This window comes from Phyllostomus hastatus, unplaced genomic scaffold, assembly GCF_019186645.2.
Source record: "Phyllostomus hastatus isolate PE091 unplaced genomic scaffold, TTU_PhHast_1.1 phas_scaffold_78, whole genome shotgun sequence".
Classification (NCBI taxonomy): domain Eukaryota; kingdom Metazoa; phylum Chordata; class Mammalia; order Chiroptera; family Phyllostomidae; genus Phyllostomus; species Phyllostomus hastatus.
The window spans coordinates 27997101-28020717 of NW_025334041.1; the positions used below are offsets into that span (position 1 = coordinate 27997101).

Consider the following 23617-nt stretch of genomic DNA (forward strand, 5'->3'; position numbering starts at 1 on the left):
TCTCCTCAACAAGGCATTAGGTTTTCTAGCCATTGGCAGTTGAACAGTGTTGATGGTAAAGCAACACACAATGGTAGAACAGCAAAGGAGAGCTAACACTATCACAGGAATGGAATTCCCTACCCAAACACCTTGAGTTGCCAAATGCCTTTGTTAGAATTGCAGTGAAATTAAGGAGAAGCCAATATCCTAAAATTCCCTGTACTAAAGAAATCTAATAATAGGCATTGATATTTTATATTAAAATTAAAGTAATGCCAATGTCACTGATATCAAGCCTCCAATTGATGTCTCTGGTTTATTTGGTTTTAATACCAATGACACCATCACATCACAGGTCTTGGCACCAGTGAAACTTCTCAGCAAGCTACTGAAACTCACCCTGTTTGTATCCCAGCCACGTGGCCCTAACTGCCCCTTGACTGGGCAGAAGAGGTGCTGCCAGGCCGTGCTACAAGGGTTAACTTGCTTGGGAGAAACCAAGAGGAATGCTAAGGGATCAAGACATGACATGCTACCTATTGTTTGTAGCTCCAGGATCAAAATATACAATTATACATGCCAAATAAATTTTGAACCTGTACGTTAGAAAAAGAGGGGTGGCCCTGACTACAGGTGCCAGAAGCATTAAATAACCTTCCCAGACAAGGTGCACCACTGTTGTCTTGAATGCTACAGGGTCCCCCAGTCTGGCATTTTCCCCCGTGCCAGACAATGTGCATTCACTGCAGGAGTCTCTGTTAAGCCTCCGTCTCCCAGACCTGCTGGCTCCTGGTGCCCGGCCCTGACACAGAGGTGCCTTTGTGAGTGTAATTACCTTCCCCAGTATTAGAAATAGTCTGTTTAGAGCTGTGTTTGCAGGTACAGCTAGAATAAGCAGGCATTAGCATGCGAAAAGACCTGCCCTGGCCCTGACTTCTTTATCAGCAACCATCCTTCAAGACTGTTCTTTTCCCCTTAAATTGATCGGGCAAGTGTGATACCAACCGAGATGATGAAGAGCTTTAAAAGAAGGGGGAAAAAAGGACTTTGGAGATAGCAGTACGTGCACGCATATGTATGTGTGTGTGTGTGTGTGTGTGTGTGTAAGATACAAACCCTGTTGTGTTATCTCTCTTGACAGTTTCATGCCAGACAAGGCTGCCAGAGTAAACTTGAGTGGATGATTCCAGCATCTTAAGAATTGATTAAAGCTCCCTTGGGCTTTTAACACAGTGTCCACATCCAAAAACACATGAGAAGCAAAATAAATAATTCCTTTGCCATGGTGACGCTGTGGCCAGTACCTGTAAGCCTAAGTGGCTGTGTTCATTGTGGACTATTAACTTGAAGTGAGGTCTGCCCTTCAAGAAGCTTTCCTAGACCTTAAATAGAATGATGACGAGAAACTTCAGAATGATACGGGATTGGGATGCAGCCAGAATCGATAATTAAACTAGACCTGAGTTTTGATTCTAGTTTATTTTACCGATAGGTTTCCCCTGAGATGCCTTTTATTGTTCCTGTCTATTATTAGTGGGTCTTTATTTAAAGGGGGAAAAACAATAATTTCTCCTCTTTGGAGAAAGTGCTTTAATGAATAGTAAGAGATCAGATGATTGTATTTTGCATTTATTAATTTTCCCCCAAGTGATTTTACTGTGTACAAAGGAAATTCAGGGCTAAGCAGAGAATGTCTGAGACTGGGCTGTCAGTGAGAAAGACTTACAGCAGGAAAGCATGGGGACTTTCTTATGGGGCAAGAACATTTCAAGATTTATTTTACGTGGCACATACTTTGTAACTTATTAATTTTTTTAATGGCCAAAGTAATTATTTTTGTGTTGCTGACGCAGGTTCTTGGGCAGTGTGGAATGTTTCCCTTTATTATAAAGTTGCCTGTTCAGAGTGGCTGGTCACCTGGTAAAAACCCTACACCAGGCAAGGAGAATTCAAGTCAAACAGGTTTCTGTTTTGATGTAGGGCTGGAGAATGGGTGTTCACCACAAAGTGAAGGGTTTATCAAGGAATCTGGGAGAGAGACATTCTCACTGTTGGAACTTTAAAAGCCTTTTTCACATCCTGCTTTCCTTCTCATTGTGTGGAGCCACAGGTCAGGTATTGCCTGGGGCGGCCCTACAAATTGGCACCTGCCTTTGTGCCTCAGACCTGAAGGAAGTAGGGAGGAAAGGAGGCCAGGGAAATTTAATAAGTCTGTGCCTTTTTCTCCAATCTTCTGCAAAGCTAGCTTTGCTTGAGAATCGAGCTTTGATGCCTGGGGTGTGAGAGAGGCTTGGGGCACCTGCTGACTCTGGACAGGGACAGGGATTTGCTGCCTGGAGGTGCGAGCAGGTGCTGGGCTGTGCAAGGATGCAGGCACCGGGAGAGGCAGGGAGAAGGACCTCCTTGTCCCCACTGTCCCTGAACATGTGCACTGCTGCTGGCCTTTCACACCAGGCTTTCACAGTATCACCTCGTTTATTCCTAAACCCCTATTTCCTCCTCCCCCAGCACCCCTAAAGAGGGCAGCCTTTCATATTTCTGACAAGTGAGGAGGTTTAGAATTTTCTTCCTCCCAAGGCTCATCACCTGATACGCAGCGATACAAGAGAGGGTTTTGTACCAGCGGCCCTTCATACCTGGATCAGGGGGAATTTGAGTTTTTCTGTGTTTTCACTTGCCAGCAAGGCAGCTCTGCCCCTGTAGATCAGAGATGGCGGCTGCTCCACATGTTATTTTTCTGCCTTGACTTGTCCTTTTCTTCCTTTTTCTCAGATAACCAGAAACCTAAGACCTCTTATGTAGTCTTAACATTCCTTCCAGTGTGTGTAAATTATTTGATTTTTATTATGCGTTGTCTGATCCCTGGTAGGAAAAGGACATGTTCCTATCCATTTTTCCTTTAGTGTTTCACGGTGCAGCTCCACATTTTCTTTAGATTTATTCTTTTTCTGTTTGTCCATTTGATTTTTGATGAAGCCATTTTTCTTCTCAGTCATCTGGGACTGTTTTCAAACGTCTCCTAAAGCGGGTCTCACCCATCACTAGGTGCTGGTTGTCACGGGTACCTGACCGACTGTCCTGATTGCAGGAGAGAGCGTTCCTTCCTGGGAAAGCCCAGCTGCTTCTTCATGGGCCCTGCCCCTGCCTGCTCTGTCCCAGGGATGTCCCTGTGTCCAAACCACAGCTTCCCATGGCCTTCTGATGGCAGCGAAGCCACACAGCACGAGAAGGGCTGATCGCTGTCTTTCTCTCCCTCTTTTTAAATGTTAACATTCCAGCATAAAATTATCCACTGCTTCCTCCGAAGCTTTGTTGTATCCTCAGCAAATTATATATCTTTGTTTGAAAAACAAAAGGATTGGTTTTGGTTTCTAGTATATTTTTCCAAGAAATGAGTTAGTGTTTCTTGCAGAAAGCTGACAGGGTAGCCCAAAGCCTCTCATTTCTCCTAGTTGTCATTTTTTAAGTTTGAATTGGCAAAGCTAAATCAGTGTCACCAGGAACCAAATGGCAGCAGTTTGAATTTCCAGCACTTTTCTGTATTATCTATGATAAGTACTTAATATTTTATAGTCGGCAAAACATTTAACAGGGAAAGTACTACCAGCAGAACAATGAACAGAGCACATAAACTGAAGTTTGGCTCTAAAATGCCAAGACTTGGGATGAGATTAAAAGTGAAAACTAAAGGATTTAGTAAAAAGCAAGGTTTGTGGGAAAAGGAATTGTATCAGCCTAAAAAATTACTCCAAAGTGATTTGTTTAGAAAGCCAGTAACACGGCAGTGTTTTGTACTATATGGAGGGAGCCAGACACGAAGATTTAACTGATCTTAATTTGAGTTGATTACTTGCTGTCTAATTTGAATTATCTCCTGGACAGAGTCGCACGTAGGCAAATAGCTAGCAGAACTTACAGAAAGATTTGGAGGCAAAATAAGGAATAAGGAGGCAATTTGGAATAAGGAATTTGGAGGCAAACTAAGGAGGTCAAAAAAAAGAATGTGAAAGTGGAGAAAAAAAGTGGGTGACAGTATTACTCTTTACAGTGTAACTACCTGTATTATAACTTTAAAAAAATTCATCATAGAGAAAAGATTGGATGCTCTCCATGGATATTGCTGATATCCTATACTTTTTCCCCTTGAAAAGCTGGGGGACAGGGAAAGAGCTCAGGATACCCCCTCCACTTTGAACCTGCCTCTGGCACTGCCTCCAAGGCTGTCCCCTGAGCAAGCCAACAGCATGGCCCTTAATAGACATGCAATTGCTAGATTAACTGTCCTGGGCTTCGGTTTGCACATGTATACAATGAGAAATTAGGTGGTGAATTTTGTGGTTCCTCTTCTCAGTTAGGCATCATAACAGTTTGGGAGTAGACAAGATGGAAAAGTGTGGACTGATCAGCAGTGCCTGGTGGGCGTTCTCCTGGTCCTGGGGTATCTGTACTCAAAGCGGACAGAGACATCTGAACACATCCGTCGGCGAGTTGACCAAGGAAGAGGCAACCTGACAGGGTCTGGATTCCAAGCATCTGTTCTGGTTGGAAGGATGGGCCAAACTAGGATGAAGTTTAATAGGATTAAACATGAAGTCTTACTTATGTTGCTTGTTTAAGGCAATGAATTAAGTTATAGGAGACCTGAGTTAATAGCAGTTCCTATGAAAAAGACTAAGGGTTTTGTTACCCACAAGCTCAGTTTGAGTCAGGAGTGTAACGCAGGTGTCAGAAAAGCAAAGACTACAGTAATAAGTGTGTAGTGTTAAGGAAGTTTGACAGATTGGAGCCCAGCATCAGTTAAAAATACCCAAGATCCAACATCACTGGACTTCAGTAAATGTCACTGCGCTTGACTGCATCTGTTGAGTCTGGATGGAGTCGTTATTTTCTTTGAAGAACCTCTAAATGGGGTGGAAAGCTCTAGGTATTAGAAATCTGTAAAAGAAATGCTACTAAATCACTAAGTGTTGAAAAAGGGTGACTTCCTTTCAATTTAGTCTGTGTAAAGCACAATATATGTCTTATGGTTTTCTTTGGGTGATTAACTGTTTAATCTTATTTCTGGGTTCACATCGATTCTCAGGGCCTCCCCATGCCATCATTTTGGCACCAAAAATTCTTTGGTAAAGAATTTGCTCTAGTTGTTCATTGTAAATGTGTATGAATTATAAATATTTGAAGGTTTTAGGATGGGCATTTATTAATGTTTCATAAATTCTCGGGTATAGGAGTAAGTACCTGAATAAATTAGGGGATCCATGAACCCCTGGAAAAGGTATGTAATTCTTTACATATGTGTAATTTTTTTTTGTGATAGTCCAACACTTTTATCAGAGTCTCAAAAAATATAAAAACACAAACGCCTCCCCCAGCCACCTATATAATTTTTCTACCTTCTAGTATATAAACAAAGGGGTACCTTGGCTGTTGTTGCCCATCTTCTGAGAACAAATCCTCCTCGAAATGCCAGTGACCTGCGATCAGCAGGGATTTAAAAGGATGTCAAGATGGAGTTCCAAAAGCATTTTAATAGAAGGCTCACTCTTAGAATAAACGGGTGGGATGGGCAGAGGAGGGCAAAAGGGGAAAAACTGGGACAACTCTAATAGAATAACAGTAAAAATCTTTTTTAAAGATTCATAAAGAATAAAAATTAAATAAAATGAACAAATAATAAAAAATAGAATAAACAAGAACTACCCCTTCTTCCTTGTGGCACACAATAAAATGAGTTTTATTTTAAAAAGGAACATTTAGATTTATTACTTGCAGAAGTTGGGTGATATTTTTTTTTCTGTTTCCCTTTTAAATTGTGAGTACAATTTGGTCTTCTCCAGGCATATTTTGTTCTGAGGAAGGTTCCAGAGAGGCTTGATCTTCTCAATGGGATATGTGTTTCATGTGGTTTTTCTTCCTTTTCAAACGGACAGGGTGCCAAAGCATGCTTTCTGAGGGACATTCCTTTCTCGGCCATCTACTTCCCGTGCTATGCTCATGTGAAGGCTTCCTTCGCGAACGAAGACGGGCAGGTCAGCCCGGGAAGCCTGCTGTTGGCGGGTGCCATAGCCGGTGAGTGCCCCTCACACACTCCGTCCGCCCCCGCCCCGTGCCGCTGCGCTGGAACTTTTGCATCTGCTTCTTGACAGAGTACACGGGAGATGACTGTCTCTTGCTTTGAAGGGCTACTGAAAAGAAAGGTGGGGAAATGAACTTTACATCTGGTAGAGCAGACTATTAGACAAGCTTGATTTCTTAACTCCAGAAAAGGCTCAGTAAAAATGGTGCATTTGTTGGTATTATTGGATTCCAGTTCAAGTTCCATTTCAATTCATAGTTTTACTTTACAGCATAAGAATGAGAACTAAGTTGGAAGTTTTGTTTTTTTACCTTTTTAATTTTTATGTATTGATTTTTTATTTGAAAGAGAGGAAGGGGGAGAGAGCAAGAGAAACATCATTTGTTGTTCCACTTACTTATGCATGCACTGGTTGATTCTTGTGTGTGCCCTGACTGGGGATGGAACCCGGAACCTTGGTGTATCTGGATGACACTCTAACCAACTGCCTCCCCCCTCCCCCCAGGACTTAAGTCGGAAGTTTCAAAAATTTTTTAATAATTGTGCTTTAGTGGTATCTGAGCAAAAGAGTGTATAATAGCTTACCCAGAACTGAAGCAATAGTGTTACAGAGAAAAGAAGGATAGCACAGCCAGAAGCAGCCTTGTCCTGCTGGACACCTGATTCCTCCTGGCTGCGTAAGGTTATAGGGACTGGGTGTGTGTGTGAATTGAATCCCAGAGAGAAATGACTATTGTCTCTTTTTCAGCCCTACAGTGAAAATATCAATAGAAAAAAATAGACGTGGAGGCTGGTTTCTACATCCCCAATGTAAATCCCTAGAGGAAATTTGATTATACCCACAGCAGGAATCAGTTTGTTCTTTGATGCCACTCCCCGTCCAGAGACCCCAAGGGCCGGAACAATCTGGATTAGCTCTCCAGGTGGTGACAAACGTTTAATGAGTGAACGAACCCTAAGGCAGTCCTGGGATGACGGGCCCAAACAGTTTTGATACCAGTATTGTTCTCATCAGATACGTGGCTTAAGTCTCCCGAGAACAAGCCCCAGCTTTGAGGAGTTGCTTGCTGTTTTGTGGGCCCTGTGTCCTGCCTGTAGCCTGGGGAGCCCCTGGAGGAAGGAACCCAGAAGCTTCTCTTTAATTCTTAATTCTTTTTCTTCAAAGGCAGGCTTGACCCTGGCCGCTCAGAAACCCTACTTGCATGAGTAGCAAGGAGATCTCTCTACTTCTATCAGGAAATGATGATTTCAACACAAGAATATAAAATTCCCAGTTTTAATCCCATCTTGCCATTGACTCACTGTGTCCTTTACCTGTCATTACAGATATGCAAATTACAAAGACAGAGGAACATAGTTGTAAAGAATAAAATGATAATGAATTTGTACCTATTGATAATCACTTTAAGTATAAATGGCTTAAACGGTCCTATCAAAAGACACAGGGTCACTGAATGCATCAGGAACCCATATATACATTGTCCACAGGAGTCCCACCTCAGAGTGAGAGACACACACAGACTAAAAGTAAAGGGGTAGAAAATGGCATTTCATACAAATGGAAATTTTTAAAAAGCTGGGGTAGCAATACTTGTATCTGACAAAACAGATGTTAAAACAAAGGCTACAGTAAAAGACAAAAAAGGATACAGCTCAACGACAAAGGGAGCAATCCAACAAGAGGACATAACTCTCACACACATTTCCACACCAACAGAGAAACACCTAAACGTGTAAAGCAAATCCTGATGGATATGAGTCACAGTACGGAATTCTGACACCCCATTGACATCAGTGGATAGGTGTCCCACACAAAATCAACAAGGAAACGGTGACCTTATATGACATTACATCAAATGGATTTAATTGATATCTTCAGAGTATTTCATACAAAGCAGTAGTATATATATTCTTTTCAAGTGTACATGAAACATTTTCTAGAATAGACCACATGTTAGGCCAAAAAACAAACTTAAGAATATTTAAGTCCTATCAAGCATCTTTTCTGACCACAATGGTATGAAACTATAAACCAGTCACAGGAAAAAACTGCAAAACACACACAAGACATGGAGGCTAAATAACATGTTTATAATTACATCAAAAAATACCTAGGAATAAATTTAACCAAGGATGTAAAAGACCTCTACTCAGAATATTATAAGATACTGAAGAAATAAAAGAAGATACAAATAAGTAGGAGTACCTACCATGTTCATGGATGGGAACAATTAAACATCATTAAAATGTCCATACTACCCAAAGCGATCTATAGATTCAGTGCGATTTCTATCAAGATACCAATGTTGTATTTCACAGAACTAGAACAACTATTCCAAAAATTTACATTGAGCTACAAAAGACCCCGAATAGCCATAGCAATCTTGAGAAAGAACAAAGTTAGAGGAATCATACCACCTGATATCAAACTATGCTACAAGGCCACAATCATCAAAACAATATGGTACTGGCATAAGAACAGACATATAGATCAATAGAACGGAATACAGAGCCCAGAAATAGACCCACACCTTTATGGCCAATTAATATTTGACAGAGGAGGCAAAAACGTACAATGGGGTTAAGATAGTCTATTCAATAAATGGTATTGGGAAAATTGGACATATATGTATAGAAAAATGAAACTAGACTACCTGCTTATATCATACACAAAAATAAATTTCAAATGGATTAAAGACATACATTAAACTTGAAACCATAAAAATCCTAGAAGAAAACATAGGCAGTAAAATCTCAGATATTTCTCATGGCAATATTTTTTCTGATATATTTCCTCAGGCAAGGGAAACAAAAAATAAACAAATGGGACTACATCAAACTAAAAAGTTTTGCACAGCAAAGGAAGCCATAAACAAAATGTAAAGACAGCCCACTGAATGGGAGAACATATTTGTCAATGATAATCTGATGAGGGGTTAATATCCAGAATTTATAAAGAACTTAATAAAATTCAATACCAGAAAAACAAGCAATCCAAGTAAAAAATGGGCAAAGGTCCTGAATAGACACCTCTCCAGAGAGGACATACAGATGACCAGTAGACATATGAAAAGATGCTCAGTGTCACTGGTCATCAGAAAAATGCAAATGAAAACCACAATAAGATAACACCTCACACTTGTCGGATGGCTATCAGCAATAAATAACAAACAGCAAGTGTTGGTAATGATGTAGAGAAAGGGGAACTCTTTTTGCAATGTTGGTGGGAATGCAGACTGGTGCAGCCACTAAGGAAAGCAGTATGGAGTTACCTCAAAAAATTAAAAATGGAACTGCATAATGACCCAGCAATTCCACTTCTGGGAACATATCCAAAGAAACCTGAAATACTAATTTGAAAGAATATATGTGTCCCAGTGCTCATTGCAGCATTATTTACAACAGCCAAGATTTGGAAGCAGCCCAAGTGCCCATCAGGAGATAAGTGGATGAAAAAGCTGTGGTACATTTATGCAATAGAATACTAGTCAGCCATAAAAAAGCAAAATCTTACCCTTTGCAACAGCATGGCTAGACCTAGAGAACATTATGCTCAGTGAAACAAGCCAGTCAGAAAAAGACGAGTACCATAACGTTTTCCCTACCTAATGAACAAAATAAACTAAAAAACAAAACAGAAACAGACTCATAGATGGGGAACAGATTGATAGCCGTCAGAGGGGAGGGGGCTTGGGAAGTTGGGTGAAAATGGTGAAGAGATTAAGCCAAAAATCTCTTACAGACACTGGCAGCAGTACGGTGATTGCCACAAGGAAAGGGGGCGGAGGGAGGGAGAAGGGTGGAGCAGAGACAGACGGTGACGGAAGGAGACTAGGGGAGGTGAGCACACAATATAGTGTGCGGGTGATGTGTTATAGAATCGTACCCAGAAACCAACATAATTTTATTAACCGATCTCACCCCGACAAATTCAATAAAAAGGTAAAAAACTAATAGTAATAATTTAAAATCTATTCTTAGGTCCTTAAGAAAAATGTAATGGAGAGGTTAAATTAAGGTAATGGACTGAGGATATTCGTCTGTCTTCCCAAATATCTTAAAATGTCAAAAAGTACATTTTTGAAACTCCTTATTGACACTAGAAAATGTTAGCGCCAGCCCTCAGGAAGCAGGAAACAGAACCATATTTACTCTGAAACTAGACTGAAAGATGCCACAGCACAAAACACTGGCAGGAGAAGCTATTTTTGTTCCTGTAAGAGCAGAACCAGAGAGTTTGACCTCTCGGGGAGTGACAGAAGGTCTGGAGTCTCTGGAGGTGGAGACTTCAGGGTGACTCACGGACAAGGGCTGAAGAACTTTGCTCACTGCCCGAAGGTCAGGCTCATTCTCTCTGCCTTCTTTTTATTTGGAGCTTCAGGCAACACTTGGATCCAGGCTCGAAGGCTGGGCTGTTTCTCAAGAAGGATCACTTGCTAGGAGGGGGCAGTTGTAAGGGGCTAAAAGAAAGCAAGGCAAGCAAGGCTTAGGATAATTTCAGACCTTTACCACAGATGCAGTGGGGCGGGCACAGACTCATGGCCACTCTTCCCAAGAAGGGTGGAAATTAATTCCTCTACTTCCAGAGCACAGCACTCTACTTTCAGCTGATCCCCACTCCACCAGCTGACTCAGCCCCTTGCACCCAGTTAGCAGGCCTCACCCATGTCACACAGCCCGTAGAGGGTAGAGGGGCCTCCCAGTCAGGAGAGAGGCCTGCGGGTGACAGTGGCCTAGGGTAGGGTAGAAGCCATCCACAGCACTAATCAGCCTGTCCTTTGAACTTGAATATCAATAGACAGACAGAGGTCCTCAGACAAGACTGAGCAGTAAGGCAAGTAAACAGAATTATAGAGAAAATGGGCAATTCAGGGAACAGAGGAGCACTTTTAACAACTATAATTAAGATCTTCAGAGAGATTTTAAAGGAATGATCAGTGAAGAAGCTTTCTTGAAAACTAATAATAGGATTGCCAAAATTAAAAATCTGTAGATGGTCTGAATGATAGAATGGATATGATCAAAGACCAAATTAGGCATCTAGAAAATAAACTCATGGAAAAAAAAAGAAAAGAAAAGGAACACTTTAAAATGTAGAGCAGAAAATACAGAGATGAGAAAAATATGAGAAAGTTTGAGACATGTAGGATTAATCCAGGAACTGTAACATTCACTTCATAGACTTTCCCTAAGGAGAAGAAATAAGGGGGGAAGTCAGCACAGGGCTCAGTAGAAGAGGACTGACTTCTCACCTTCGGTCCTGGGCACCTTCAAAGTGCCAGGGGAGAGTGGCGTGAACCCCAGTTACATGCCCAGCACACTAGCATTCAGGAGCAAGGGCCAAATTCGAGATTGTTTCTCCATGCCAGGACTCAAAGGGTACCTTTCACAGACCTCCCCAAGTCAAAATGGAAAGTGAATTTAAGAAAGAAGAAAATGTGAGATATAAGACAGAGCAAATGAAGTTAAACCTGAGGATAGGTCTAAATAGCTGCTAACTCTGGCACATAGGTGTTTATACAAGAAGGGGCTTTGGGAGGCACGTACAGGGGACACAAAACTGGAAGCGTGCTGAAGTCCTCCTTGCCGGTGAAGGGTGGAAACGCTAATGAATTGTAGACATTGCAAACAGTACACCTGCGTAGTAAATGCATACAATGCCTGGAATTCATTCTTCAGGAAAGGGGAGAATCCAAAGGGAAACAAAAGCAGAGAAAATAAAAACCATAATATAGGATGGCAGAAATCAGTCTGTTAATCACAGTAACAGCCACAGTTGAGCGGAGTCAATGCCCCTGGTAAAAACGCACTCTCTGATGAGTCGTGAGAGGAAAGCTACTTACCTGCAGTTTGAGAAAACAGTGACATGGAAAAATCGAAAGAAAATGGATTGAAAACTATGTACTGGGCAAATACCAACAATAAGCAAGGTTAGCAATATCAGTGTCAGACTCAATGGAAATCAGGGAATAAAAATAGCATTCAGAGTACAGAAGCATGTTTTACACTTACAAAAGATGAAGTTCACTGACATTGTCCTCTGTGTACTATCAACATAACATAGAAGTTCAACTTAAAAGTATGACAAGGACATAATATTTTCTCATTCCAAATAAGAATCTTCACACTTCTCTTAGAAACCTATACAAGTAGATACTTTAGATAAGGGTGCAAAGGGAGTTTTTAAAACTCTTAGCCTTGATCCAAAATAAATAGATACTAACTCTGTGTGCCATAAACCACAGGTGGCAAACCCAAGGCCTGCGGGCCAAATCTGGCCCCCCACCACCTTTGTTTTATCTTGCCCACCACCTTGTCTCTGCCCAGCGGCAGCGCCCAGCTCTCGCTTAACTGTTGAGGACTGGTTACATTTATACAGTCCTAAAATTACATTCGGCCCTTTGAAGGCAACGGCGAGACTGATGTGGCCCCAGTGAAAATGAGTCTGACACCCTGCCATCAACAGAGAAGTATGTCCTTTACATACACTAAGGGGATAGTTGTGAAAATTAAGGATGACTGGCCCCGAAGATGTCTTTGGCTCGTCCTGCTTCCACTCAGTTGTAAATGAACTTTTACTTTCTAGTTGCTGGGGCCCTTTAAAAGTTAGAATTTTTTATTGGCTAGAGAGCACCCCAAATTGTTCCTGTCACCCAGGTAACATTCTCACCATTTGTCTATCACTGAACCACCAGATAGGTAGGCTGCCGGGCCCCTCCCTGTTGAGGAAGTTGGAAGAAGCCTCTATTTCCTATCCTCCTCTTGCAAGCCCTCATCTTTGGGAAAAGAGAAAACTTAACCTCTTAATCAGTGTCGGGTTAGCCTTTTAGATGCCAGGACAGACTGGGCAAATCCCCTCCGAGCCTTCCCCAGCCTTGCTTTGCAGCAGCCCGCTGCTGTTCCCCAGGTTCCCAGGAGTTGCCTGTCCACAGAGATCCATGCTTCCCTGAGGCCCTCGCAGCTCTCTGCCTGGTCTGACAGGTGGGAGCCGGGGGTGGCGAGGATGGGGCCTCGCAGGCTCCGTATTCTTGGCAGCCCTGGGCCCCCAACACACACACACACACACACACATCAGTTTTGCCAGGCAGCTTCCCAAACTTCTTACGTTTCTTTGGGCGTTTTTACCCCACTGATCAGTGTCTTCCCTCCACTCCCCCTATGCGTCTCTTCTTTTCCACAATGAGGAACTGTTTGTGAAAACCACCCGCTTTACTGCTTGCGTGTGTTTCGCCGTCACACTCTGACATGCCTGCCCACTGTCGTCCGGAGGCCTTTGTCGGATGTCAGATAAACAGACGGCCTTGCTGTCACCTCTTTCCACACCCGGAAGTGAAGCAAAGTCAGTGGTGTGAACACTGGGTCTCTCAGCATTTTTCATGTTTCCTTCCATTACATTGGAGGGTAAATTTCTGGCTCAAAGTTAAAATAATTCCTCCAAGCTAATAGGAAATTTAGGATGACTGATAAGCATTTCTAGCCAGTGAAGCACTGGGCAGAAAGTGAGCTTTTTCACGTGCAAAAACGTGATGCATTTTATAAAAACCGTTATTAAGATGAATGCTGGAGGAGCTCAGTCAAGATGGAAGAGGAAGAGGTCCAGCTCAGGAATAAAAATGCAAACGTGTGCTCTGCGCTTTTCCCCAGACACACATGCACACACTGGAACTTTAAAGCTGTCTGTTAGAAGGATGAGATGTCGCTGCGAGCCAGACCACGTTGGTTTGGACAGAAATTCTTACAGAATTATTAAGCCTTAAAAAAAGCAAAGGAGATTTATGCATCTGCATTTGACCAATTTGGTTTGGAATGGGTTCATAATGGAAAAGTAATAAAACCAGAAGAGACAGTGTCTTCTGAGTACAGTCTCGCTTTTAAAAAATCTAAACATGGGCTGTCCCATTTTGGATAAAACGACTGTAGAAAAATTTCCCATTGGTAATTTTGGGAGAGTTTTGTTGTTGTTGTTGTTCCTTTTTCATTGATGACCCGCCAGTATAAATTTTAAGCTTTCTGTCAAATATTTTTTCTGGAGACGACAGTGTATGAAAAAGGAACCCTGAAGTGTTATCTGTGCAAGTCTCCTCCTCTGGTGACCCCCCTTCCAACTCCCCCCACGCCACACACACAGATGCACGCGCACACCGTGTTTGTTTAGCTATCAGGAAAGTCTTCTTCTGGTGTAACTTTAGAGGTTAGGGTCTGGAGGATAGGGGTGGTTGAACGTGTGCAAGAAGGCACCTCCTGTGACTGCCAACAGCCACAGAAAAGCATAACAAGAAGAGGAAACGCATAACAAGCTTCACCTCTGAAAAATCGGACCTAATAACTCGGCGAGTTTCTGATTTCAAAAGGAAAGCAAAAATGAATTTAAAAAGAACCAAAGACTTTCTCTGTTTATCCTCAGCCACTTGAAATGTGTTATTGATAAATAATTCCTTACAGCTATTTAAGAACAGAAGCCTAACAAGCGGACGGGACTTGGGGGAGGAGACGGGGGCAGCGTCGGTAGGTGGGTGGGAGCCTGCGGCGCCGCAGACGAGATCCTCAGGGCTGTGCTTCCCAGAGGGGACAGTGCAATAGGCATTTGATTTCCTGGGATGCTTAACTTTCTTTCCACGGGCCAGCAGTTCAAAGCACAGTTATTTTTATATAGTGAGAATGTGAGCACACTGATGGTGTTGTCTTTCCTGCAGGTATGCCGGCAGCATCGTTAGTGACCCCTGCTGATGTTATCAAGACTCGATTACAGGTGGCCGCCAGGGCCGGCCAAACCACTTACAGCGGCGTGATGGACTGCTTCAGGAAGATACTGCGGGAGGAAGGCCCAAAAGCTCTGTGGAAAGGAGCTGGCGGTATGGAAATAATCCATCCTTAACTAAACCTTTGGATTCAGGTGAAGTTTTAAAATCTAATTACGTCTGACATTTCCCACTTTTTCTTCAAGCCCGTGTGTTTCGATCCTCACCCCAGTTTGGTGTGACTCTGCTGACATATGAATTGCTGCAACGCTGGTTCTACGTCGATTTCGGAGGAACGTAAGTATCACCGTGCTGGGTGTGCCCCTGAATTTCAGCTGCTTCTAACGCTCAGCCATCCTGGAGAAAGGTCCACCAGCCTGTGCCCTGTGAGGAAACTGAGAAGGCATAGGAAAGTGGTGAAGTCATGTCTTCAGACCCACTTCCAAGGGGAACGTACAACTAACTGGAAAGTCCACAACTGCTTTATGGGGCAGACATTCGGTTTTTGAAGGTCGTTTTTAACAAGTTAAAAAATAATAATAACAAAACCAAACTCGGATTCTCACTCTATTTTCCCTCTTAGGAAACCCGTGGGATCGGAGCCAGTTCCCAAATCCCGGATCACGCTGCCCGCTCCCAATCCCGATCACGTTGGGGGCTACAAACTGGCAGTTGCAACGTTTGCAGGGATTGAAAACAAATTTGGACTCTACTTACCTCTCTTCAAGCCATCAGCACCTACCTCACAAGTCACTCGTGTCGGCTCCTAGGAGGGCCGACCTTGGGACGTTGCCACGGCTCTGGCGTTACACGGGTAAAGAATACCCCGTCTCGGACTGAAGCAATATTTCATTCCTTTCAGGTCCATCTCTTGTTCAGATTCAAGTCCAGGCTTTTTTATAAGGGGAAATCATTCATTTGCTCTGTGTTTTCTTTACCAGATCACTGTAAAATTATTCATAATCTCTGTGGGCATCTGCTTACAAACCTCTGTTTGTACCTGACATTTGCTGGGATTTTTTTGGTCAACACCCATGATTTGGGAGAAAGAGCAAAGCTGCACAGAAAGTAGAGCTTCTCTCCTTGGATTGGGGTCGCAGTCCCACAGAGGCTACCGAGAGGTACTCAGTGTTCCGTGGGCCTGTAAACTGGTAAGAAACTGGAAGCCAGGAAAAGGGTCAGAAATAGCCAGCTTAGCCTGGCTTCAGATTTTAAATGTGCACTAATTCTGCTTCTGGATTATATTATAAAGCTTTTATTGGAAATACAGTTGTTTTGTTTTTTTGGTAATGAAAACCATATTGAAGATATTTAATAATCGCATTATGTTACTGATACCAAGACTACTAGTGAGAAGGCTTTGTCCTTTAGGGAACCCCACTTGGCGTTTTACTACAAAGAGAAGCCATGAGCTGAGCCCCACTTCTGGGCATGCGAACGCTGGGTGGCCTCTCGTAGGCTGCGCACGTGCTGGTTACTGCCTGTCGCAACGAACACTAGAAAAGTGCACGCCCCCATTGGTGCCTGTCCTGGGCCCCTCGCAGTTGGCACCCAATTGATTTAAAATCCACTTTATCTTGAATCATGTAAGACACATATACTCTACTGTAAGTTTTTATTTAATTTGTGGGGCCTTGCATAATGGTCAGAAGAGAAGGCTTGTGTGCTGGTGAAGAAGGAAATAAACTATTTTTAAAGCTATTGAAATTTTTCCTTTTTTTGTATGTCACATGGTAAATAATGACCATTATTGGACTCCAAATGCTTTGTCCCGAGGGGGTGTTTATTCCGGTTGGCATGGCTATATCCTCCTGGTGCTTCGGGGCCACGTGCCCGCCCACTGGCGGTACGCCAGTGCGCCGTTTTCCCAGTAAGACAAACCACGTTTCGCCATCGATGAGCAAGGAGCCTAGCACACTGACACGTCTGTTCTAGCCATGCCCTGCGCCACACTTTCCGCAGTTTCTTATCCTGAAAATTAAAGTAATAGAAAGTTTCACTGGAAATTGGGCACGAAAATTGGTATGAAACGATGGCAATTGTATTTTCCCTGACTCTTCCTCGTACCAAAACTTTATACCACTGTATCTGACATTTGGTCATTTTTGGCCAGTGCTCTAATGATCTGGGGAAAGAATGCTGAACAAAATTTAGGGCTCTTCTTACACTACGGTCTGCCTCCTGCAGAGGCCCTGATTAATCGATCGGGAGTCAGTTTGAAAGTTCCCCTCCATGAGAGACAGGCATTTCCCAGTATCTGGCTTGCTGTAGGTCAATAGGTTGACATTCAGTTACTGTTCAAAACTGGAAAGTGTCAATGCTATCCACAAATCCAGTTTTTTTTTAAGTGAACGTGAGCTTTGCTGTCCTCCCCAGAAATAGCACATATGTATACATGACTCCCTCCATGGTACCCAAACGGGTTCAGCCAAACCAAAAGAAAATCCCTCCTCCCCTCCCCTCCAGCAAGCCCCACTGAATGTGGTAAGTGATTGATATTCATACTTTAATCTCAGAGACAAGTCACAAAACTCCAAACAGGTCTTAGAAATGTCGGTGGTGTGGCAGTAACAAAGCACTCAAGCTTTGGTGTTCTGAGTGGGGAGAAAAGTCCCTGAATATAAATCTCTGTAACCCTTTTCTTCACTTCCATGAAATTTTATAGAAGATCAGTTTTTCATGATACGAACAGTGAATAGTGACCCAGATCGCAGAAACGGTGCATTGCTCTGCCTGCTTGGCTGTTGCATTGGGTGGGGGAGGGTCTCGGCTTCACCTGCAGGGAGACCTACCTGCAGCTGAGGGCTATCCTCCAGCAAATGAGAAGCCAGAGGTATGAGGAAGGCAAAGGAGCCAGGGCCACAGGGCTGCGTCTCTTTAAAACCTTAGCTTATTCTGTTCAGAGATAGGCAGTGGCTTGAGACACTCTGAAGGAGGTCTAATTTCCATCTGAGTTCCGCTCTGTGGGTGGCGTGACTGTGACACCCTTGAACGGGACTGCAATCACCCTGCGGTGAAAACCACGTCAAATTTGTTCTGGGTTTTCCTTCTTCCTGAAGTGACAGCGCCGTACGTCGCCAGCGCTGTGGCTGCTGGTCGCTTCCCTCCTTCACGCTGAAGGACTAAAAGATGTGTCACGCCAACACGCTTGCCTGCCCACCCGGGGTGGGGGTGGGGGTGCGGGAGGCCCCCCAGGGGCTCTGCCAGCCCTGCGAGTCTTTCAGCTCTGCCTTTCATCCACCTCCTGATTGCTCAGGGGGTGGGAGAGAGGCCTGACTTTTGTAGCAGCTTTTTTTTTTTTTTTTTGCAAGGCGGGGGGGAAAAAATGTGAAGCTGGCCACAGAGTGAACACACTGATTCTTGGGTTCCAGTCATGGCTGGGTTTCTTGAGGCTGGGTGGCACGCTGTCGCCAAGCTCATGCTACACCTCATAACCCACAACCATTTGCTGAGCTCCCTAGAGTCGCCTTAATCCCAGCAGCCCAGGGTTGCACTGGGGAAAATAAGAACTCTGGCACAGAAAGGAGTCATTTAAATGCTTATTGCATTTCAAGCTTCAGTTTTTACTTAGCTAAAATATTTACCATCGCTGGAAAACAATGTTTAAAATTTTGTGCTTACATGTTATTTAATGGTGTGGCCTCTGTAAACCTCAGGATGCTTACATTTTGACAGTCTTCTGGAAATGTTTAACGGCACATAACTCAGTGAGCAGGGAATGAAAACGAGAACAAATTGTGCTTGAAACTGCTTGTAACCTCCTCCTGCTAGGTATTCAGCAAGGCACGCTGGAATTCTGCAGGTAGAGGGAGGGAAACCTCAGATCATGGACGTTGAGGAATCCCATCCCGTGGCCCTGGAAATCAACCTTCTAGACAAACCCTCTCTAAAAGTCACGTGCCTTCTACCACAAAAGCCATACTCGTGGGGATGAATTTGTATCTTTGCCGCCAAGCAACGTCTCATTTCAAATTCAGGGTAATCAAACGCTTTCAGGATGTGGATTTTTCCAGAGATTTTTGAAAGGCACCTTCCCTGGGAAGAACAATGGAATGTTCCTGCTACAAACCGTGCTGCCCACAGAGGCGAGTGCCTTTTGTTTTACCTTTGGGGAATAACCCAGCCCTCACCAAAGAGCTCTCCTTTTGATGTTACGAAGTCTGCAGGGGCTCACGGCTTCATTTTAAAAGTCTGAAGCAGCTAAAAGCATCGCCACCTCTGTCTTTTAAAACGGTGGCGTTCTTCAGATTGAAAGCCCAGATTGGGCTCCACGAAGGCCGTGACAGACAGTGTCTTTGATGCTACGTCCACAGTGCCTGGAACTTAGTGGGCTCTTAGTTATTATTCTGAAGGACGGATGGATATGGGTGGGTGGATGGATGGATGGAGTTTTAGAATTTCTTTTTCAATGAGCTATCTCTTATTTTTCTGCTTCACAGGCCTTTTTTTTTTTTGCTGCTGAGTTAAAACCGTAGCTGAAGACAATCACAGTCTTACATATTTTTCACTTACTTTAAAAGTCATAAATGTAGCTATTTAAAATTGGTTTCGATGAGTTGGTTACTTCAAATCAAGAACTGTCCTGTTAACTATAGGATACTTGTGTCCTGCTCATGGTTAAAAGTAAAGCTTTAGAAAATCATATCCTTTGAGATCAGTGTTATATTAGGGTCAAGCTGTGTCATTAAAATAGTTTTTCTTATCAATGAATTACAACTCGCTCCCTCCGCCCCCCACCCCCAGCCTGTGTCCTTGGGAGCACAGTGGCGAGCTCTCCTTCAGCAGCTGCTGAGGACAGCGGGAACTCTCTTTCAGATGGGTTTCTTTTTAGCTAATGCCATTAATTGACTCCAAAGAGTCCAAATGGAACACTCTGCTTTCATCTGCTGGGCTAACCTAATAAAATAATGTTTGTTTTTAGATTCCCGACTGTTAAGGGGGTTTTGCTTAAGGCAAAACCATAGTCCCTTCGAATAACTTTAGAAGGAAAGTTAAGAAGACACACTAATGGTGCCTGTCTGAGGCTGCGGCTCCCAGGTCACAGACAGCCCGCACCTGGGCCTGGCCACCGGGGCTCCAGTGCCCACCACGGCTTTGACGCCTGCCTGCTAGGAGGGTGCTTGATTTTGCAGGGCAGCAGGTCTTAGGGTGAGCTTCAGATGGGCGCAAGTCCTCAGAACAGACTTGTGCAAGCGAACTTCAGTCTGTCCCATTCAGTGGCGAAAAGGAAATAGAGATTAACGGAAAAAAGAATTGTTACGCCCCGGCCAGGTTGCTCAATTGGTTGGAGTGTCATCCCGTGCACCAAAAAGTTGTGGGTTTGACCCCTGGTCAGGACACTTACCTAGCTTATGGGTTCAGTCTGTGGTGGGGGAACGTACATGAGGCAACTGATCAATGTTTCTCTCACATTGGTATTTCTCTCTTCCCCCACCCTTCGTCTCTCTGTGAAATCAATAAGAATGTGTCTTTGGGGAGGATTTAAAAAAAAGGAATGATTGAAACACTCTTTCCACCCTGGCTGATGTGGCTTGGTGGATTGAGTGTCAGTCTGTGAACCAGTGGGTCACCAGTTCAATTCCCAGTCAGGGCACATGGCTGAGTTGTGGGCCAGGTCCTCAGTAGGATGTGCACGAGAGACAACCACACATTGATGTTTCTCTCCCTCTCTTTCTCCCGCCCTTCCCTTCTCTAAAAATAAATAAATAAAATCTTAAAAAAAAATACTTTTATCATCACCTCCCTCTGCCATTCTTTGCTACTTATCCCAGTTCTTGTTCTAGTTTCTTACTGGGCTGCTTTCAGATGAGACAGGGGTAAGTAATTCTGCCCCCACCCTGCAATTCTTTGGTCAGCAAGAACTCATTAAATATGAGATATTATATGCCAGGTATGAGCTCATGAGGGCCCACAACCCTTAAAGTAGGTGTAACTCCTCAGTGAGTATCATCAGTAGGTTCTACAACATATAATGAAACAAATTTTACCATAGGCTAATTGACAAAAACAAGAGTTAAGTTCCTATGGCATCTTATCAATGTTCTAACAAAATGAGCTGGAATGAAACATTATTCAAGGACCTGCAGTACCATTCTTTCCCCTGTGCTACCAGTGAGGAAACCGAGACTCAAGAGAGGTGACGTCTCTTGCTCACCGTCTCTATGCTAGTAAACCAGGGTGTAAGGGTTCGAGTCCCAAGTCTGATGGCAGTGAAGCCCTGTTCTTCTCCTATGAGGGTTTCTCAACAAAACTCGGTGCATAAAGTTCTCAGGATAGTCTATGCCCAGAATGTCTTACTGTCCCCAGTTCTCTGTATCATTCCCAGCTCAAGGGAAGGGTGATCTCTGATTATTTACCACAGTAAGTGCCTTTAACTCAGAGAACCCCTGAGCCTGAGGACCAGGAGAATCCTGACAAGTCTTTTGAGATTCATCTTAAACTATTTTATAGCTTATTAAAGGCAGTAAAGGGAGTGGTGAGGTAAACTTGAAGCATTTGCCCCATGGGTTTAAAACTGGAAGATAATGTGGAAAAAGCAGAGGTAAATTTGCAAGCCGTTCCAATGCAACGTGATATGACGTGAACTGAACCATCTTAAAAATCTCTACTATAATTAGAAAATGCCATTCTTCAACAAAAGTTGAAAATAATGGAAAACCAAGTCAAAAGTAAATATCTATGGGTAGTTGGCTTCAAAGTGTGTCTGGAGGGAATGGAGACAGTTTACAGAATGTGGGATTTGATGGAATTACTTTTAGGCATAAAATCTCTGTCACCACTAACGGTGGAAAAGTCTCACTCCATTCCCAACGTTTCCTCCTACCTCTAAAGCTAAAGACAGGCTATCCACAACTGCATTTTGCTGCCCTTTTTCTTATTTTTATATAAACGAAAGCAAAGTACTTACTGACCCACATCAAATATAGATATGTGTGTGTGCATATATAGACAGATAGTTTCTGTCCAGAAGGTGGCCAGCCATGTACTATGAAAAACAGGGACATTTACCCCTGGTTGGTGTGGCTCAGTGGATTGAGTGCCAACCTGTAAAATGAGGGGTCACTAGTTCAATTCCAAGTCTAGGGCACGTGCCCTGCATTGCAGGCCAGGTCTCCAGTAGGGGGCGTGTGAGAGGCAGCAACACATTGATGTTTCTCTCGCTCTCGTCCTCTCTTCCCCTCTCTAAAAATAAATAAATAAATAATATATTTTTTTTAATTTAAAAAAGAAAAATAGAGACATTTATTGAAGATATACGATACAAGAAACTTTGTACATAGGACAACGATGCCTTAGTTACCTTCAATGTAGGCACCTTGGGATCTCATAGTTCTTCCAATTGCAGTCAACTACCCCATTGTATTTTCCTGAATCTCACTGACACTCTGAAATCTTTTCCTTTTCAAAGGTGATTTTAGTTTTAGGAAAAGCCATAAATTGTAATCTGGGCTGTAGGGGGGTTGAGTCACTTGGGTAATCTGATGTTTCACCAAAAAGCTCTGCACAAGATGTGATGCGTGAGCAAGCACATTGTCATGATGAAGTTACCGATCACCAGTTGCCCATAGCTGTGGCCTTCTGAATCATCCAAATAGTCTCCGTGGAGGAATGTTCAAGCTCAGTGCAAAATTTGATGCAGATTCATTGCTCTACTTGCTCAGTCATTGTGAATGAGGCAGACACACAGTACACATGCTCACTCAACAGCGTCTACCACCCCCACTGACTAGTACAGTGAAGTCGTCATCGTCCACACATGTGCATTCCAGTCCACTCTCCTTGGCTGCCAGGTTGCATCAATGTTGTGCAAACCATTCTTGCTTATGTTAATAATGGCTGGAATTTTCCCAGACATGTCCTGTTCTATTTTTCAAAAGTGATGTATTTCAAAGTGTAAATCTCTGTTTTGACCCAGAATTTACCTACATAAGTTCCAAGCAGAGAGATATGCTTTGTCAATTGGAGAATTTATGTATCCTGACAATCAGTTATGCCATGTAAAAAGCTGCTTTTTTATTTTTTATTTGACATTTTTAATCCTCACTGGAGGATATGTTGTTCTTGTTGTTTTTTACTGATTTTAGTGAGAGAGGATGAGAGAGAGCCAAACACTGATGTGATCTCACATCGATCGGTTGCCTCCTGAATGAGCCCCCGCCAGGGCTGGAACCAAAACGCAGGTGTGTGCCCTGGCCAGGGATCCAACCAGCAACCCTGGGGTACAAGGTGACACTTCAACCAGCTTAGCCACCCAGCCAGGACAAAAGGCTGCTTTTTGGAATAACCCCTTCATTTGGGCTAGGTCCATTGTTATGAAAGGTTTACACTCTGTCAGAATATGATCAGAAAAAAATAAAAATGGAGGATGAGGAAAATTGAAACAGGCATTCTTTTTTTCTTCTGAAGACAGACAGTAGTGAAGTGATTACTAATGTTTATTCAATGTTATTACTATGGAAAGTAGTGATTTCTCCACATTTTCAGTCTCAGCTTTTGTTTTGCCTGACTATGTAGTATATGTATCTTGTTCTTCCTAGCTGAAGAGACAGTTCACACTTGACCTGGAACATCAAGTTACCTGGGAACCCCACTTATGAAGCAAGTGATTTCTCTATTTTCTCTAACAGTTTGCCTATGTGAGAGTGGATGTACAGAAACCATCAGTTCTGTCTCTTTTTGGTACTTGGAGTTAAACATGGCGTTCTTTCCTTTTGTTCATTACAGAAGGTGGCTTGATTTGCTTTAACAATTAAGACTTCTAACACCACACAGATCAGGCTAAGTTATTAAAATTAAAATGGTATTTGACATAAGTGCAATG

At 43.1% G+C, this 23617-nt stretch overlaps 1 protein-coding gene across 4 annotated transcripts in view; it reads left to right on the top strand.

The window, feature by feature from the left end:
* SLC25A13 (solute carrier family 25 member 13) overlaps positions 1–16497 on the top strand; it is a 169827-nt gene extending 153330 nt beyond the window's left edge. For all 4 annotated transcript variants that reach the window (XM_045828248.1, XM_045828249.1, XM_045828250.1 and 1 more), the window contains 4 exons: positions 5913–6051; positions 14752–14910; positions 15003–15093; positions 15380–16497. In XM_045828248.1, coding sequence (XP_045684204.1) covers positions 5913–6051; positions 14752–14910; positions 15003–15093; positions 15380–15566 — 576 coding nt within the window. In that variant the 3' untranslated portion in view covers positions 15567–16497. The remainder of the gene's footprint in view (positions 1–5912; positions 6052–14751; positions 14911–15002; positions 15094–15379) is intronic.
* The last annotated feature ends 7120 nt before the right edge of the window (positions 16498–23617 follow it).